The 18,369-nt window shown below is 39.3% G+C and overlaps 1 protein-coding gene across 1 annotated transcript in view; it reads right to left on the bottom strand.

The window, feature by feature from the left end:
- The window catches only part of JAG2 (jagged canonical Notch ligand 2), a 68,277-nt gene that overhangs the window by 18,447 nt on the left and 31,461 nt on the right, over positions 1-18,369 (bottom strand). The window contains exons 4-12 of the mRNA XM_021554481.3: positions 17,088-17,342; positions 16,062-16,122; positions 5,396-5,526; positions 4,885-5,004; positions 2,880-2,993; positions 1,930-2,043; positions 1,253-1,366; positions 682-728; positions 250-423 (exon numbers count right to left, since the gene is read on the bottom strand). Coding sequence (XP_021410156.2) covers positions 250-423; positions 682-728; positions 1,253-1,366; positions 1,930-2,043; positions 2,880-2,993; positions 4,885-5,004; positions 5,396-5,526; positions 16,062-16,122; positions 17,088-17,342 — 1,130 coding nt within the window. The remainder of the gene's footprint in view (positions 1-249; positions 424-681; positions 729-1,252; positions 1,367-1,929; positions 2,044-2,879; positions 2,994-4,884; positions 5,005-5,395; positions 5,527-16,061; positions 16,123-17,087; positions 17,343-18,369) is intronic.

Here is an 18,369-nt window from a genome sequence, read left to right as displayed (position 1 = left end):
GCAGCCTTTAAAACCCTTAGGAAGGCCAACACCTATATACAACTTGCAGTTTATCAGGCTGCAAATTCAAGTGTTCCAGCTACTATGACAGCACTGCACAACAAATTTGCTTATTCAGAGTATCAGGTAACAGCTACGACAGGCAGTGACGCTCCAGCCTTGGGTTACTCCCATTTAAACCCAGAGATATATTTCTTTCAAGAATTCAGCCCATGACAAGCATTGCAGTAATGCCTGCACTGCCCTCACCTCGCAGAAGACTCCCGAGAATCCCTGGGAACACAGGCAAGTGAATCCATTCACCAGGTCTTTGCAGCGGCCCCCGTTCTGGCAGGGATTGCTCTCACACTCGTTGGTTTCTATCTCACAGTTTTTTCCTGTGAAACCACGAGGGCACAAGCAGTGGTAACCATTCACTTCATCCTTTGCGGAGCAGAGAAAAGAAGTAGGAGGATTTGTTTATTGACAGAACTTGCACACAAAAATTCAAGTTACTTCTGTATTTCAGATTTGCGGACAGCAGTAGCACCAGAGAACTTTTTTTTTGTGAAATGGGTGCAAAAGTCTGCATAGTGTTACATTTTTAACACTTGAATTCATTTAACCAAACTGTAATTGCAAACTATAAAACTCATAATCAAAGATGAACTTTCAACATGGAATGTAATGAACAAGAGTTACCTTGCAAGTCCCTCCATGCTGGCACTGTCCATGACAGTCATTTATATCTATGGATAAAACATGCAAAGCATTAGAATTTAGACTGCAAGACTAAGCTGAAAAGTATATGTTGAGCATAGAAATAGAGAACATGTTATTTTCAAAAAGGTTTTTTCTAGATGTTTCAATGGAAAGGAAGGATTTTGATGTCTTAAAAGATCCTTATTTTTAAAAAAATAGCCAATAGAAAATGACATTCTATATTTCTACTACAGTGTACTAAAAATGAGATATCAGTATCAGTTAATTTCATATCTAACATTTTAGCTTAAGTATTTTAAATTGAACTAGTATATATCATTCAGAAACACATAAGCATCAAGAGATTTATTAAAGTGTATCTCTAAGATCACTTTAATACCAATTACCTTCCAAAATAAATTTTTGAACAGTATTTTCAATTTACATTGCTAGAAGAATCCTGACAACAGGTATTTTTTTATTGCTAAAGTATGTATACTATCACTTATCATATTTTTTTTTATAGAACAAAGCATCCTACTGTCAACATACATACTAAAGAAATACTAACTGATATGACAATTTACTCCTGTCCATCCTGGAATGCAGTCACAGTAATATCCACCAATGAGATTTTTGCAAGAGTAAGCATTAACACAGGGTTTCCCCTCACACTCATTAGCATCTGTGAAAGAAGAGAAAATAAAGAATAGAATAAAGTACAAACCCAGAAACAGATTACCACACCACCAAGCAAAGTGTCCATGCAATCCCAGCATCAGAAGCTCATATTAGACACTGGTAGGGCACTAAAACCATTTACATACCACAGGATTTTAATGCACACTTGCCTATAGCAGCACATGCATGTTATCTTACTCTTCCCTTGGCCAAAACTCAAAAAGGCAATTTGTTAGTCAGGGAAAATCCCTCTCTGGCCTCCACAAGCTTAGTCACTGCTCTGCCACCATGGATCAGAAGGAGTTACCATCACCAATGCTGCATTTTGCAACAGAAAAGTTATGGGGCATTTAAAAGAAGTAAGCTTAAGTTGGGGCTTAAATAGTTATAAATCCACTTGAAACTTCTGGCTTTGAGAGCTACTAAAGAGGAGCTAAGATACCAGTAACAGCGTAACAGCACACATATTCCACATTTTCTACAATGAAAACCATGCCAGAAACACACAGAGTTATAAATTGTTTTGGAATAATCTCCAGTGCTCTCCAAAGCTTTAGAATTACTTACCAAGCTGGCAAGTTGCTCCAATCCACTGTTGTGGACAAATACACTCAAATGCATTGATGCCATCAATGCAGGTCCCTCCTTGAGCACAGGGGTTTGATGCACACTCATCAATATCTGCAAAGGCAAAGGGGGACTCCATTATACAGCCTAAAGCTTGGTTAACAGGGTCTGCTTCTAAGTTAGTCTGAGATGAAGGGGGAGAAAGTACAAACAAGCCTAGGCACAGACTAACATTGCTAACCTAATTTTTACTTAGGATTTCTCACATTTTTGTGACAGAGAAGATAAGCAAACAAGAATCAGATAACCTAATAACCTACCTATGATTTGCATGTTCATTGCAAGTCATGTCCCTAGATTGTGACACATATTTAGCCAGTTTTGGTTTGTGGTTGGTAATTTTCAGGGTTTTTTGGTTTGGTTTTTGGGGTTATTTATGAGGACAGCTACTGTTTGAAAACAGGTAAGCCACCTGTGTTCCAAATCACAGGCAACATGCAAACCTATTACAGTCCCACAATACATTTCAACCACTTCTCTATCCTCTGAACCTGACACTTAAGCATTTAAGTGTGCATATCTACTTTTCTACTATTAAAAAAGGGGAGAACCTTTGACCTTCAGATTTATATTTCTCGAAATGAAAGCATTCTGCATTTTGCTTCAGAGTGGTTTAGTCAGGAATTGTCAAACAAGCTTTGGCAACAGGGCATTTCTTTGGATATGGTCCAGCTATGTTTCCAATAACTTTTTGATAACAGATCTCAACTGCATTGAGCCAATACTGTGGGCTGCACAGAACCCTCCTCTTTTCACTCAGCCAGTGCTCAGTTGTTAAAAGACAGGAAAAGTAAAAGATTACCACCAAATTCCAAACCCACAGAGTGTGTTATCACCAAGCATCCACCCTTCCAACCCAGCAGGTCAGTCACCAGCAAACCCATACCCACCAATAGCACATGTTGGTCCACTCCACCCCGACGGGCAGTGACACTTGAAGCCTGACGAAATTTCGTGACAAATTCCACCATTAGCACAGGGATTAGATACACAAGCATGCTCAGCTGGGGAGAAAGAAGGAAAGAAATTCTTGCTAAATACTCTTCCAGTGCCAGTTAAGGAGAACTTGTGGTTTAAAGTAACCAAGAGAAATAACAATGGACAGATATCAGTACAGAAGTTTGGAGCCTTCCTCTCCCACCTGCAGAGAGTTAAGATTTCCAGGAGAAAAAAGAAGCAGGATTTCACTGAAGATGTATCATCCTTCCCACCTAATGACTAGAAAACCTAAGCACAGCTTCAATTTCAATGCCCCAGCAAAGTTCCCCACTAACACTCTGCTTCCAGCCATGCACTTCCACCTCCAGAGCACTCTAGCATTTTTTTTAAATTCAATGAGAAAAAACAGATCTGCTGTATGCAGAGGTCTGAACAGTTGTAATAGTTTAAGGTCTGTTTAGCTTCATTCTAGCACTGCTCCTTGCAAACAGCAGGGAATAGAGAGGTGCTTACAGGCTGTGATACTGCTTGTCACTCCATGTAGGGCTGTAACAGTGGCAGAGGATGCAAAAAACCATCAGGTTGAGGAGGGACAAACTTTTTGTAACTTCTTTTTTGGTAACTTCCCCTCTCAGAAGCCAAGGAAGCTTTTTAGTACCAGTACCTAAAGCAGCTCACACACCAACCTACTGTTAAAAATCACTGTAGATCTCAGTAAGTACATGACTCTTTTTCACTGCCTCCTCACCAAAAAGACAAGCTACTCCCCCACACAGCTTTCAGGGCAAGCTATGGCAAGATTTCATCCATTTTAGCCTAAACTTTACATCATTACCATGCATTACAGCTGAAGCAGAATTCAAGTTTTGATGGTATCTTTAATACCACATAGAGCTTTAAGAAGTTCAAAGATCTGCATAACTGATTAACTCTGAAAACCTTCTGCTAATAGTTTAGTGAACTTAAGGCCAAGCAGTGAAGTGAGGAAAAAATTGGCTCTTTCCACCTAAAATTTTAGCTATCAAGGAACAGCAAAATTCATAGCTAGAAGCCGTGAATATCACATTTCAAAAAAAGGATTTAACAATGCATCACGACAAAGAAACAGAACACCCAACTAGCCACTAAATATGAGAGAACTAGAAACTGCACACTGTCCATTTACCTCCAAAGTGAGAATAATCAAAAAGTCTCCAGAGATCAAAACTGTCCCCAGAACATTTCAGTCTTTGTGTAACATATACAGATAGAAAAAAGCAACATGCTATCTTTGTACTGTGGCTGAGATAGGAAGCAGTTTTTCAAGACACAGATCTGTTAGGCTCAAGTCAAAGCCATACTTCATCACAAATGTGGTTTAAATGTTCTTCTCCATTTTGCCAATAGGCACAAGAAGACACTTGTTGCTCAGACTGCTCAGGGTGACTTTAAGATGGTTTGAGCACATTTCCGTAGTAGTTAACATTTCATTATGAATCCAAATATATTAGAAAACCCACATTAAACTATTAAGTTTCAGTTGATAAAAAAAGATAGTCAACATATTCAGCCAACTAAAAATAGGCCAAAGCCCCACACTGGAGCAGAAACTGAAGTGTCCATCACTTCCATCTTTCTAAGTCCCCAGCTTGGAAAAGATGCATGCTTGCCAGCAAGCCAGAAGACAAGAAAATGGGCAGCAGGGAGCAAGGCAACAGGGAAAGCCACATGTCTAACCTATTTCATGAGACTACAGCTCAACTGCATATTTGGATTAAGGAAGAGAAGTCAAAGGGAAGAAATAGCCTCAGTCTTATCTAAAGGGAAACTGGTGCAGCATTTCTGTTGTCTTTGGTGATTTTTGGAACAGCCAGGCTCAGGCCCCAGAAAGGAGAGCTGGAGCATATCCCCAGTGAAATGCAGGAGTGCCTAGGGCCGTTGCAGATCTCCCAGGAGAGATGCACTATCCCAAAGTACCGATTTCGCAGTTCTTGCCCGAGTAGCCGTCGGGGCAGGCACAGCGATACTCATCCGGCTCCGTGTTCATGCAGGTGCCGCCGTTCAGGCACGGGTGGTGATTCCCACAGTAGTTCAGATCTGCACAGAGAGAAGGCTCAGTCAGCAGGGAACACAGACCCCACCATTTCAGTCCCTAGTCAGACACACAGATGCCTTTCAGGCTCGAACATCCTTCACCCACATCATCCCCATATCCAGTGGCTAGCCTGCGATCTGGTAACTATCCACAGAACAGGGAAGAAGGAACAAGAGACAATGGCAAGAGTTAGAAGAGTCAGGACAATTCCAAGCCTTTTGTCTTGAACTTCCTATACTTCTGATGCCTAGGCACCATCTGCCACATAAGAATTAAGGCACAGAAACACTCGGGTAGTTGCACACTAGCAGAAAAAAAAAAAAAAAGGGGTTAATGAGTTATCAGTTAATCATGCAACTTAACTTATTTTTCCTGTACATTAATGTTAAGTACCTTTGTTACAGAGCAGGCCACCCCAGTTGGTTTCACAATTACACTGCCATGGTTCATTACAGCTCCCATGAGCACAGCCTGGGTAGCGGACACACTCATCACAGAACTGTCCTTGCCAACCATAATGACACCTAAGATGTAAGTTCACATGTTAAAAGTTAGCAACATGATGCTTCATTATCAGCATTACATGTATTTACAACACTACACTTACCGTTCTCAAGTACAAGGTCAACTGTTCAATGTGCAACAGATAACAAAACTTTATCCTGTTTAGAAGGGACACAACTAGTCCTGTTGAGCATCCTCACAGGAACTCATCCTGCTTAAATGTCTTACACACAATGGCAACAAACACCACCAAGCTCTACACGTTATGAGAACTGGACATAAATTAGTTGTTCTTTCACAAGAAGTCCCATCTTCACATAATCATCTCACACTAGGACAAAACTTGTGATTGATACAAGAAAGCCAAAATTGATTTTCAGAAGGAGACTGCTGGCTTACTGCATTGATCACCACAGTGTTTTTCTGTGAAGAGAGATTTCAAGATAATAACTAATTTGCTCTGAAGTGCTACACCCTTAAAAGACCAGGGCAACCAGAAATGCAGCAGTCTTGACAATTTTCTCAAGGCTTGGCTTCTCAAGAAAACCTTTTTTCAAACATTTATTCTGATATATCCTTAGTGTTCTCTACTGGCACTATGGAAAAAGTACTCTTTGGAGAAAGGAGGAGTGAGAACAGAAATAAAAGCCATTAATAATTCATTTGGTTTGGAGTTGAATTTTTCCCCCAAGATTTCTTCTGGGACCAGTATCTTTATGTTAATCTGTATCAGAACTCTGCTAAAAGAAGCAACTGTTTATGCTACAGGGAAATATTAAAATCTGAACTAATAAAGAGGGGGGGAAGGGCATAGGCTAATGATTTTTTAAAACATATTTATATTTCACACATATTTTAAGTACCAAGAAATAGTAAGCTTGCTCTTTTGGGCCAACAAAATAAATTTTCTGCCTGATAAGAGTGTATTTCTTATACAGAATTCAGAAAACATACTAGCAACAAAGAGATCACACCGAGTGAGTTGGGCACATGCACAACAGTGCAGCCCTATTGCCTAGAGGAAAAAAAAGCATTAGAAATGAAACTACATTTTTTAGATTTGACACTACCATTCTATTAGCCACATGATTTAAATAGTATAAAAGAGCAGAAAATAAATTAAGTCTTTGGGGGGACAGTGAGAGAAGACAAGGAAGAGAAGCATAAATGAGGAGTCTTGGTTCCTTGTGAAATAATCCCCTTCCACTGTTTCAGTAAGCTGGATCAATCCCCAGAGGAACAGAACAAGCTGTGCTGGCAGCACAGAATTTAAATCCTTACTGTTTACATTGGCAGTAAGGAATCTAGATGCAGAATGTCTGCAAGACCATTCTTTTCATACGAAGTTCTAGAACGACTTTGAGCTCCTGCCCTGAAAAGCTCCAAGATCTCCAAGGGGAGCCTCAGCTGAGCACCCAGCCCAGGGGCCTCGACTGCTCCTCTGAGCAGGGCTGGCAGAAGCCTGGAGAACACTTTTATTTTAGAAGCCTCTTTCTTTGGCTGCAGCAGCAGCAGCAAGAGGAAACAAATACTGCTCTTGCTAAATTTGATCTCTTCCTTCCTCCTCAAGGACAGAAAAATCTTTTCAGAGGATGGTAATAATAAAAAAAGCATCGCAACTCACTTTACTGGCCCCAACCCAAATCTTCATCCATGCCAAACCTGGCACTACTGCCAGTGATTCACCATGACTATCCCAGCCAGAGCCAACTCCCCACCCACATAACAACAAGCATTTTCAAGAGCTGAAAGTCTGCATCACAAAGCAAATAATCAAAGTAACTCAAGTTATTCTCTATAGCCCATGGATAACAAGTTTCTTTGTCTAACACTGCAGCAGTACTTAAGAGTGCAAAAAAAAATACAGCCACCTTCTAGAACTTGAAGGCATCTTAAGCACCTACTTGAGTTTGTAGGTATGCTTGATGACATTAAAAATTACTTCAGCAGAAAAAAAGTTGCTGCTTTTTCATGATCTTCAACACAGTCAAAATTTACTGTTGAAGTTACCACCAAGCCTGAGGGAAATAATTCCTAGAGGCTAAAAGCAGTCCAAAAGAACACAATGTTTACAAGTCAAAAGGTTACTATGTGGTAAGCTGATCAGCCCTTCAGTTTACAAGGAAGAGTAAATTAGGATTTCCTCTTGAACAGGAAGTCTGGTCGCATCCTACATTAACAGGTGTTAGAGCAGCATTAATTCCACTTCCTTCTGAAAAGTTAATGCTGATATGGATCTTAGCCCACCCTGAGAGCAAGATGGGATTAATAAAGGTAAACCAACCCAGAAATAAGTATGTTCTATGTAGGTATGGGTATGTCATTTATGACAAATATCACGAAAAAAGACAAAGAGGAAAATGATTAATGATTCACTATGAGAAGCTCAAATAGTACAAACACAAACTTAACATCATTTAGGAAAAAAAAACCAAAAAAATTCCAACCAGCATTACTTTTCAAGTACCAACCACTTGTGTAAAAGTCAAAAGGAAACAGCCAGTGCAGCTAATAGTGGGCTGAAGTTACTTCTTCCCTGCCCTCCCATCCCAGTCAAGAATCAACTAAATTGCAATTATAAATTTTTCACATGTGACAGAATAAGAAAGCCAAATATAGAGAATCTATAAGGATTCTCATTGTTCAACAGACAAAGAAAATTCTTATTGGAATCAAGATTCTACTTCCTCTGTCCTTCCCCTCTGCTGACTTCATCAGCTCAAAGTTGTCTTCACAATCCAGCACATGCAAAACAAAATCAGACCTGGCTTAATCTTAGCCCTTGCTGGGTTATTAGCAGTACAAAAAAGCTACCATAAATAGATTGTTACAGTTTAGTAACTTCCTGATGGAAGCCTGAAGCACAGGCATCTGCTCCCAAACTAAAGCATCCCTTTGGATCACAACTAACACAGAGTGTAATAGGGAGAGAAGAACAGTGGTTGGTATCTTAAAACCAACAACTTAGAAAACAGATCTAGTAATTCTTCAGGCACACTTTACAGCTTCCATTTTTCTTAGATGAGAGTTTGGTGGCAATAGAAAAATGAGAATTCAAACAAAAGACTGGAGTTAACATTAGCAAAAATTCTAGCCAAGCCTTCAATCATCAGATTAGAAAAACTGCAACTGTGCAGAAAAAAAACATTGCTGTCATCGACAAGCAGAAAAAGCCACAATAATTCAGCTCAGTGGGGCTTCAAATAGCTAAATTTCAGGATAAAGGACTTTTAAAGTCCATTTAAAGTAGTAAATTTAACATCGGGGAATGTATAAAAGCACTCATCACTACACACAATTCAAACTTTGAACTCAGGTAACAGTTACATGTGTACTCAGAGGCAGTGGAAAGTGGGGGGGAAAAACCATGAAACAGAACATTTGGGGGTTTTACTTTTCCTAAAAAACAAAGAAAAACAAAGTTTATCAAGTCTAATAAAAGATTTTCTGCAGAAATATGCTTTCATTCTGTTATTCTGGAAGAGATATAATTAAAGAAAAAGATGACAGTTGCCTTTGCTTTCCTCTGAGGAAGTTTGTTATAATTATTTAATAAGAGCTGGACTGAAACTGAACACCTCCAAATCAGATGGAACTATTTAGATGAGTCTAATTAGACTTCCTTGAGCAAAGAGGGGACCAGATGACGCTGGAAATGTTGTCCAGACTCCATACATCTATGTCAAATCCTACAGTGGCAATTATAGAAGTGATGTGGAAAGGTGAAGAGATGTACTCAGATCCTGATGGTCTGTGAACCATGGCACCTCAGCACCTTAAATGATTAACTTCTCCTTATCCAAAAGGTGCCTCTGCCACCAACAGCAGAAAGTCAGGTGCCCCTGATGGTCAGCTTAAACTAAACTCTTTTGTATTATCTTCATACATGGTTTATTCTCCTGGTTATTTGACAGTCCTGATCCTTCTTGCAGTAAGTTCAGCTGAGAATTCATATTGCACATCTCATCTAATGACTACTCTGTGCTGGTTAACCTTAAAAAAAAAGCTCTGAGTGAGAGGATACCTAAATTAATTCTGTTCTACACCTACTTACAGAGCTTTGTCAGCACTTCATGCATAAATACACCTAAACCACCAAGTCAATGCAAGAATATGGGGCCTAAAAATAAATTCTAAAAAATCTTAGGGAGGTTGTAGGCAGTGTGGTTTGAACCTTTAAATATCACAGGTTACACCTTATTGATGTATTGCACATCATACAAAGAGTGAAGAGAACATCACTGTGAGGTATTCATACACCTTTTTATAAGCAGACTTTTTGGAAGAAATCTCTCCCAATCATGTTTCAAGTGGAAGCTGGGGCCACAACACTCAATACAGGAAAACAAAGCAAAACAGCAACATTAAGAGCAGAAGCAAAATGCATCATTCAGGGGTGGGGGAGAAATAGCCCACTTAAATAGAAAACCACTAAATTTTCTAGTGACGTGAACAGGATGGTGTTGCATAGGCCAGAACAATAGCTTTATATTAGTTATTTACTTAAAATAACCATAAGAAAGTCTGTTTAAACTTTTAGGAGATTACTTGTTGCACAGCAGGCAGCAATATTGTCCAGCTGTTAGATCCTACAATTCTGAGCATCTGGCTTCAATGTTAATAAGCAGTACTCATTCACTAAAACTCGTCACAGAAACACTTTACCCACTTTCCTATCTTCAAAATAGGCAAGATAATTTTGTGAATAGCAAAGGAAAACATACTCATTAATGAGCTCAAATTATTTAATTACCTGAAAGCTTATCTTTTCCTCTCACTCCCAGCATTCTTATCACATCAAAAGATACCAACCTTTCTCTCCTCTAATAAAGGAAGTTATTGAAAGCTAACAGTCTCATTCCAATGCTACACAGAGTTTTTGAGAACAAGTTAAAAGAGGGGATGGTTCAAAAGTTTTTAGCCAAAACATTGCTCAGTTAACTTACATAAGTGCTCTAAGGGCGTGCCTGTATTTGCATTAGTTCACACCAGGAACATGCTTTTTACGTGAACTGCCTGATCATTCCTGTTGATGGTGTGTTAGTTCACATCACAGAGCTGTTTTGGAACAAAGGAATTGGATTCCTCTTAGGTTAAACTAAGGTAACATCAGACAATGTATGCCAAGAGCACACCCAATGTGTTCCAGATGCAAACAGGCATTCAGGCCACAAGAACAGACTAGAGAGTCTAACATTTAAAGTCCTGAAGTGTTTGGAGTGTGATACCGAGTTCTCTGTGCTGCTTTGATCTACTGTTCTAGTTCAGCTGCACTCCCCACACTGCTGTAGACACAAGTTCAAGCACTACATGTTTTTACTTCCTGCACACCCACTCACATCTCCTGGATGCAGATCCACCTTTAGGATACATTCTATACCCTCCATCCCACTCATGCAGAGCATGCCTCAGTTCCTTGACCAATAAAGAAGCAAAACATGAGATTCTTTGTCTAACTTAAGGTGTCTACTACTTGTGAAACACTTGCCAACATTCCCTAAGGACTCACCAGTAGGACTTTAAAAAAAAAAAAAAAGGCAAAAAAAAAGCACACTGGTTGTAACAACAGGCAAGAGAACTCAACATGATTAATGACAGCAGTGGTAAGAATTACACAAGATCTTTGAGACCTGAAGCTGTGATAGCACATCTTACAGCAAACAAGAGACAGAAGATGCCCCAGTCCTGATACCAAGTGCAGGGCCAAACAGCAGCCTCACACTTCTTAGGGATCATGGGCAGTCCAGCATTGCTGGAATTGAACTGGTCAGGTGTCAAAGCAGTTAAGCACACTGCTCAAAGTTTTTTTTCTAGTTTACTGCTCATAGCAGCCTATGAGATTTCTCAATATTCCTTTCTGAAACACCTGTGGAAGATCCCCATCTCTTACTTTCTCCCAGTTTTCAGAAGCAGGAGTTTTATTTCCTTCTTTCTTTCAGTTCTCTATGACCTTTTGCTAGTCCTCTAAAGTCTTTCGATAGTAATCTGTTTTGAAAAACCTCATCAGCTCACTTTATAACCAAGAATGAATTTACAAGAATCCAGCTGCTGAGTTTTTTTAAATCAAAACTTTAGACAGAGTTCCCCAGTATTGATGTTAAATATGTTATCCACCCAACCATGACAAAACCTCAACTGAGACATCAGTGATACTGGATCGCCTCTGAGATGTCTAAGATTTAACAAAGACTCTCTAGAACACTTTTTACACCACCAATACTCCTGGGTAGTTGCAGCTCATTTTGCAGCTCCAGCTTTTCTCCATCTCTAAAGGAAGTAATGGATAACAGTTGAGGAGCAGGGTGTGGCCCATAATGTGACAGATGAAGGGAGCAAAACCACTTGGGAGATGCCCACAGCCCTTGCAGGCACTGCATGACTGCTGAAGGGGAATACGAGGACTACAAAAGGCATGGCACTGGACAGAAAGCTTGAGAAAACTTTTTCAACAGGGCAAAGATAAGGTACACATTTAAACAAAACCAAGCAAACATAAAATTACCAAAACTGTAAAACTAAAATTGTCATATATAGCTCTTGAACAAGTCAGTTCAAAGCATCCAAACCTTATTTTAAAAGTTTTTAAAAACAGTACACTTGCTTTGTCCACATTGTACAGAATTCACATTAGAGTACTACTAATGATCCCATTTAGAATTAATTTCAGTTAGTCTGCACACTCTAAAGAAATTTTCTTATCAGCTACAGAAAGTAAAACTGGCATTTCCCAGGACAAAACCTAGCTCTTATCATGGCTCCAGCACCCAAGCTGAGCAGCATTAGGGATTCAACTCCTTTTGTTTTACTTTAGATGAGAAACCAACATCCAAAAGCAATGGGAAAAGTAGAAAGACTTCTGAAAATACCATCATCCTGTCAGGGCTATGACAATGTAAGCCAGATGAGGCGTATCTGGACCTCAACCAAAGCCATACCACTCTGGATAACAAGGAAGTGAAAGATTGAGCTGTTAAGCCTAGTGACAGTTTATGAGTGGTACCAAACATACCCAGGTCAGCAGTTTTAATCAAGGAAAGAGACTGTCACTGGTAGTTTCTTTACACTCAACTCTGCTAATTTCATGAGGTCATTGAACCCAAGCCAGATATGAGCCATTAGAGCAAACTTCATTCTCCTCTAGACAGCTTAATGGAATTTAACAAAGTACTTGAAATGATGCAAAACACCACCACAAAAAGTACCAGCATCAAGGCTCTGCAATGTTGTGTCTTTGATAATCCCTCCTACTTCTTTGGCCTGATGAAATCAATTACAAAAAAGACCAACTAGCCTGCCACTACAGACCAAAGTTTATTGTCTTTCTTTATGGGTAAAGACTGGTTTATTTTCTCTTCAGGATGGTGGCATTCTTCCATCCCTGAGAGACTCAGCTAAGTTGCTTTTGCTTTCCTCAAGGATGTATTTTTTATCTTTATTCAGGAATTTTTTTTTTTTTTTTGCTGAATTGCCTCCACAATGACAAAAACACATCACAGGAACCCAGCTACACCACAAATTCATTTTCTACACGAGGTCATTTTGAGACATCCCTACCTAATTTCCATTTTGAAGGAAACTCAGCAGAAGAAATGGAGGAACATCTCAACACTGTAACTTTCTCAAAGCAAATGGGTGCATGAACTTGACCAAGAGATGATGCACATCCAGAACCAGTGACACAGCCTTTATTAACAATCTGAGCTCATTTAGCTACTTCTGATTTTAGTGAAACTTTTAATCTGAGAATGGCTCTAACCTATATTAGAACATAAAAGCTGGAGGATAGAGCTTTTCTTGAGACCTTGGTTGAAGCCTTGGAGCTTCTGTTTAAATTACCTCCATGTTCAAGCAAATTGAAGATGGAAGCCATTTTTCAGCTTTTCTATTTACTAACAGCACTGCAAGTTTTGGCAATTAAGTAGTTTTCAGCACCAGCTGGTTCCCAACTACCTCACACCCATGTTTTTTCTCACATTTCCATTTTCTGTCTGAATTAAAAAAGGACATTGTTTTCACCTGTTAAAATACAGTGGCAGCTGTCCAGAAACCAGGATGAAGGAATCTAGATTAAAATTCAATAGCATCAAACGTAGCAGTTTCTTTTAAATAACAGCTTCCCTTGTACTGCTGAAGACAAAGGTGATGTCTGTAAGCTTTGTCTATTTTTAGGTCAGCATCATTTTTCTACAGAAATTATTATCCATTTTGGCTAAAAGCAACATTTCCAATATATTCTAATAACTGTGACAGTACAGTTTGAAGGCACAAATTAAAGCTTGTGTGTGAATATACTCAAGCTACCAAATCACCATTAAAGAGATAGCTAAGAACTTTCTGCAATATTACAAAGTGTGGCCACACAAAAGAAAGTCACTGTTCTCCTTCAGTTTGCTGATCACAGTTCTGACTTGAGCAGGAAGGCATCAAGAAACAAGGTAAGCTGCACACAATCCACTATTCCTTCCCTCAGTACTTTCTTTCAGGTGAGAGAATCCACTCATCACAATAGTGAGATACCTGGACAGAGTTCTTCAGCAGACTCAGGGTTATTTTTGTGAGTTCAGTTTAGCTGGACAGGTTGCAAGAGAACACCTGGATTTATAACCCCAGATCCCATCAGCTCCAGGCTGCAAAGAAAGGCTTTGCCATGTGAAGCACCTATTGACAGCCACCTTGAAAAGGTAACAGCACCCAGCCTCTCAGCTTGGAAGATTTTATATTTCCTTCTTGAAACCTACCTCTTCCTCTCCAGCTTCTGCCTTCTCAGATACAGCTGGTATCACAGAGAAATGGAAGTTGAAAAAGAAACCACACCAACCCCTTGCACCCACCCCCATCTAAGAAAAAAACCCCAACCAAAGGTACTACTTGGTATTTGTTTAAATCTGTTTCTTTTACATATTTAGTCAAAGACTTCTTACATTCAAAAAGCAAATATTCACAGGCTCCTAGGATGCTACTTTGACACCTACAGGACACTAGAAACCCTTAGATGAATCAAAATTCATTAAAACAGGCTCTCAAAGGGAACAAATGCATTCTTGGAAGGCTCAAGGGAAGGAGTGTTTCTTCTTCAGGCAGAAATGATACTGGCCCAGCTCTCAACCACCATCTCTATTTGTAACAAGAAATGTCCTACAGCAGTAGGAGTACCCAATACTTGAAATCACAAGGAAGATACTTAGTGATATAGAAAAATCACAACTTTTTTACACAAAAAGGAAGCCATCATTTAACATGCTCCTTAAAAAAAAAATCTTTTATATAGCTTGAGAAGTGAAACCTCATACAAACTGAAGCACTGCACTTGAAATTTACACTCCTCAGTCAGACCAGAGGGCTACAACACAACAAACCTTCCAAGAAGTCAGCAGCATCTGATGGAAGTCTCAGGGCAGGAAAAAACCACTCTGTGCTGCAATGATTTAAGGTTTGCCTTGTTATCTGCCATCCCTCAATGTTAAAAACATGAGGATCTGCAGCAAGATGGGACTTGTCTGCATGTCACCTACCACAGCTCATGAACTGGCATCTCAACCCCAGTTTAAGCCTAAACCCAGCTAAGCTGGACTATCTGCACCCCATTTCTGCCACTTCTGTGGAGGCTGTAGTAGTCAGAAGGATGAAGCCAAATTGCCTTAAACTGTCACAGCTTGTCCCAAAGTGGTATTTGTCAGCTCTCAGGGGTTCTGGCAGCCACAGCTCAGTTTCACATCATTCCAATCAAGCAGGTTCAGCACAGCTCAGTAAGGAAGCACCGTGTGAATCCACCCTTACAATGGTACATACCACTCTGACCACAGATAAACTCAACAATTTACACAGGATCCCAAACTTGCAAGTGGACCTGTCCCACCTCTTCAACAGTGTAAAAATAACACTCACTTCCCCTTGACCTACTACATTGAATGCCTGAACCTTTACAGGAAAACAATCAACTGCCCTCACTATCACAGTCTACTTAAGCTGCATCAAAAAGTTAAGGGAACATTTCACTCAATTCTCTCATATTTAGAGACCAAAAGAATTTACCTGGGGGAGAATGTTTAGGCTGGGGTTGGTACTGTATCTCTATTATTACCAAAACTTTTTTGTTCTTGGAACAGCAACATTTACTATATTTTGGTGATCAAAATGTATACTGAGTGCTCTAGGAGTGTGAGCATTTCGTTATCTAACAGTCCAAAGAGCAAGCTTTCCCTTTCCATTTGAGAGAAACAAATATATAGAGATTAAAACTCCTAAATATTTTGAAAATAATCATAATAAAAATATTGATTTTTCTCATTTGATAAAGGCACAGTTTTGAACTACATTAAGCAAAGCTGTTTAGTCATATATAGGCAAAAATACCATAGCATCACAAAACAGTTCAGAATATATGCAGTTCGTACACATATGACATCTACTTCAAGTCCATTTCCATCCATGTTCTTGTACAGAATTTTTTCCATTTTAAAATAGACGTATTAAAAAGTAGCAATATACATGGAGGACACTTGAGAGATCTGTGCTTCCCCCCAAAAAAATAAGATACTCAAGCATGCAGACTTACTTGCATTCCCCAGGTACACTGCAGCCCCCATGGAGCAAATTACATCCTTGTTTACACACAGCTGTAGACACAAAAAGATTTGGGCATCAGTCTGGGCAGCCAGGTATCCACTGGTACAGCAGCAATCTGGAACTCTTCAGGCAGGACTCCTGCCATTTAGCCTGTCTGTTATCTGTGCAAAGTACATTGCCTTCTGCCATGTTCCCACAGTTGTTCTTTCCAGACACTTATTTCACAGAACACAGCACCATTACAGCCAAAAAGCTTTGCAGCAGGAGTGTCAGCACTCAAACTTTTATGAAATACAGTTGTTTTTAAAATCTGGTATAAGACTGGTATTATTCTGGAAATCCCGAACTTTAAATGACCAAACTTTAAGTGACACATAACCTAGTGTAAGCTGTAAAAAACAGTCCTCCCCATCATTAACAAGCTTTTTACTGAAAAGGAACAGAAAACAAAACTAAAAAGCCCTCAGCAGAAAGAAGAGTATGCAAAATAATTTTACCACTAATTACTGAAGGTAAAATGCAAAGAGATTTGATTGAGTAGTACATGAAAAGACATGACTACACTTCTATTCCCATTAAGAGCTATCAAAAAGCTTTCAGCTTTGCACACATTACACTTAAAACTGTTTAATTTGTAGAAACAGTGTTATGGATGCATTTTTACAGGATTGAAGTCTACTGTGTAAGTGATGATATCACTTCAATAACATCTTACATTTACAGATGCAATGCATCATTTTGCTTTGAAGGAGCACCATCATTGAATAAAGTCAATTAGTAAAAGATGAACACTGGATTTGTTTGGGTATGTCCACAGCACACACCAGAAGCAACACTGTATCTGGTGCTCCACTTTTCACTGAGTATGTTTTATTTAAATATTTGTATTAAAAGGACAAATCCTCTAAGCCCTAAAATCAATATGCTACTGCATTGACACCACAGAAATACCTAGTGAAGTTTACACCTCTTCTACATACACCAGGGCTAATCCAAGACAAAGAAAACATACTACCTTGTTTGCATTCTTCTCCCATCCAACCTTCCATGCAGGCTTTGTTTCCATTTTGATCACATGTGTAGTGACCAACAAAGTCATCTCGAGGGCCACAGAACTTGTTGCACAGAGCACTGTAGTAATTTTCATCACATTTCACCCTTATTTGCACTTCAAAGTGGGCAACAGGACCATTAATTTGTAGGGTCTTCCATCGATCTTCTGGGTTGATCATGCCAGCATGTGCCACTCGCTCTATCAACAAGTTTTCACCTTTTTGGAAAGGAAGGTAAATTCAACAGGGGTTAAAGTTTGATACCACACAAGGACATATGGAATCCAATCAGAAGTACCCAACTGGTTAAGGGAAAACCAAGAAAATGTTAAGATGATAAAGATCTACTGTATAACTGAATTTTGCTTTGCCTTGCAAAGTTCATTACAGGAAGGCCAATTTAAAAAAGTGTCCCAAAGGAAATATTAAAAAACCCTGGAACATAATCCATAGGAAATAGCTTATTTTTCAAGGCAGCCAAACATACCACACCCACATGCTGACAAGTAGCAGCTTTATCTTGATCTGAGGCTCTTCTTGCCTCCTTTTTGTTCTTATAAAATTGCAAGATCTGCATCATTTCACAGCTGAGATAAAGTTCTCTGCTTCGAGTTTAATTTTAAAAATAAAGCAAAACACAGTATACTCAATTTTCTGCAAAATTACTGAGCAATAGTGAATGCTCCTGGAGGCTTGCATTATATACATAACTAGCCTGTTTCCATTTTATTATACACCCTAAAAATAAAGGTGAAACAACTTTTAACAACCATTCCATAGAACACTGTACTGCTAGTGCTTAACATTTTGAGTAGAAATAAACAAGTGAACCCAGGAGTGTCAAGGGCCATTCTCAGTTCTGTATTCTCCTTATCCTCATCCCCAGTGAAACTCCTGATAACTGTGATCCCTGTTGCAGCACACTCTGTGAGCATCCTGCCTTGTCCCCATGGAAAACAGCAGCTCTGCTACTGCCAGGTTCCACTCACTGAGGCCAAACCTGCACAAAGAATTACAAATCCCAGGGAACAAAAGGATTCTGGGCTATAAAATTATTGAAACTGCCAACACAAAGTATTTTCATTTACGTAAGTACCCATTTTTTATCTTTATCCATGTAATTCTTTGTATAGAAGCTTCAATACCAAGAGGTGAAACAATTATAGCCAGTACAATGAAAATAAACAATTTCTCCAGCAAATACTGAGAATAAGCAAAGTAGGGGAAGGGTAAGGGCAGACAGTT

Source organism: Lonchura striata, chromosome 6 (genome assembly GCF_046129695.1).
Source record: "Lonchura striata isolate bLonStr1 chromosome 6, bLonStr1.mat, whole genome shotgun sequence".
NCBI lineage: Eukaryota > Metazoa > Chordata > Aves > Passeriformes > Estrildidae > Lonchura > Lonchura striata.
Note: the sequence above shows the minus strand (reverse complement) of the source record. Positions and strands in the feature narration are given on the sequence as shown.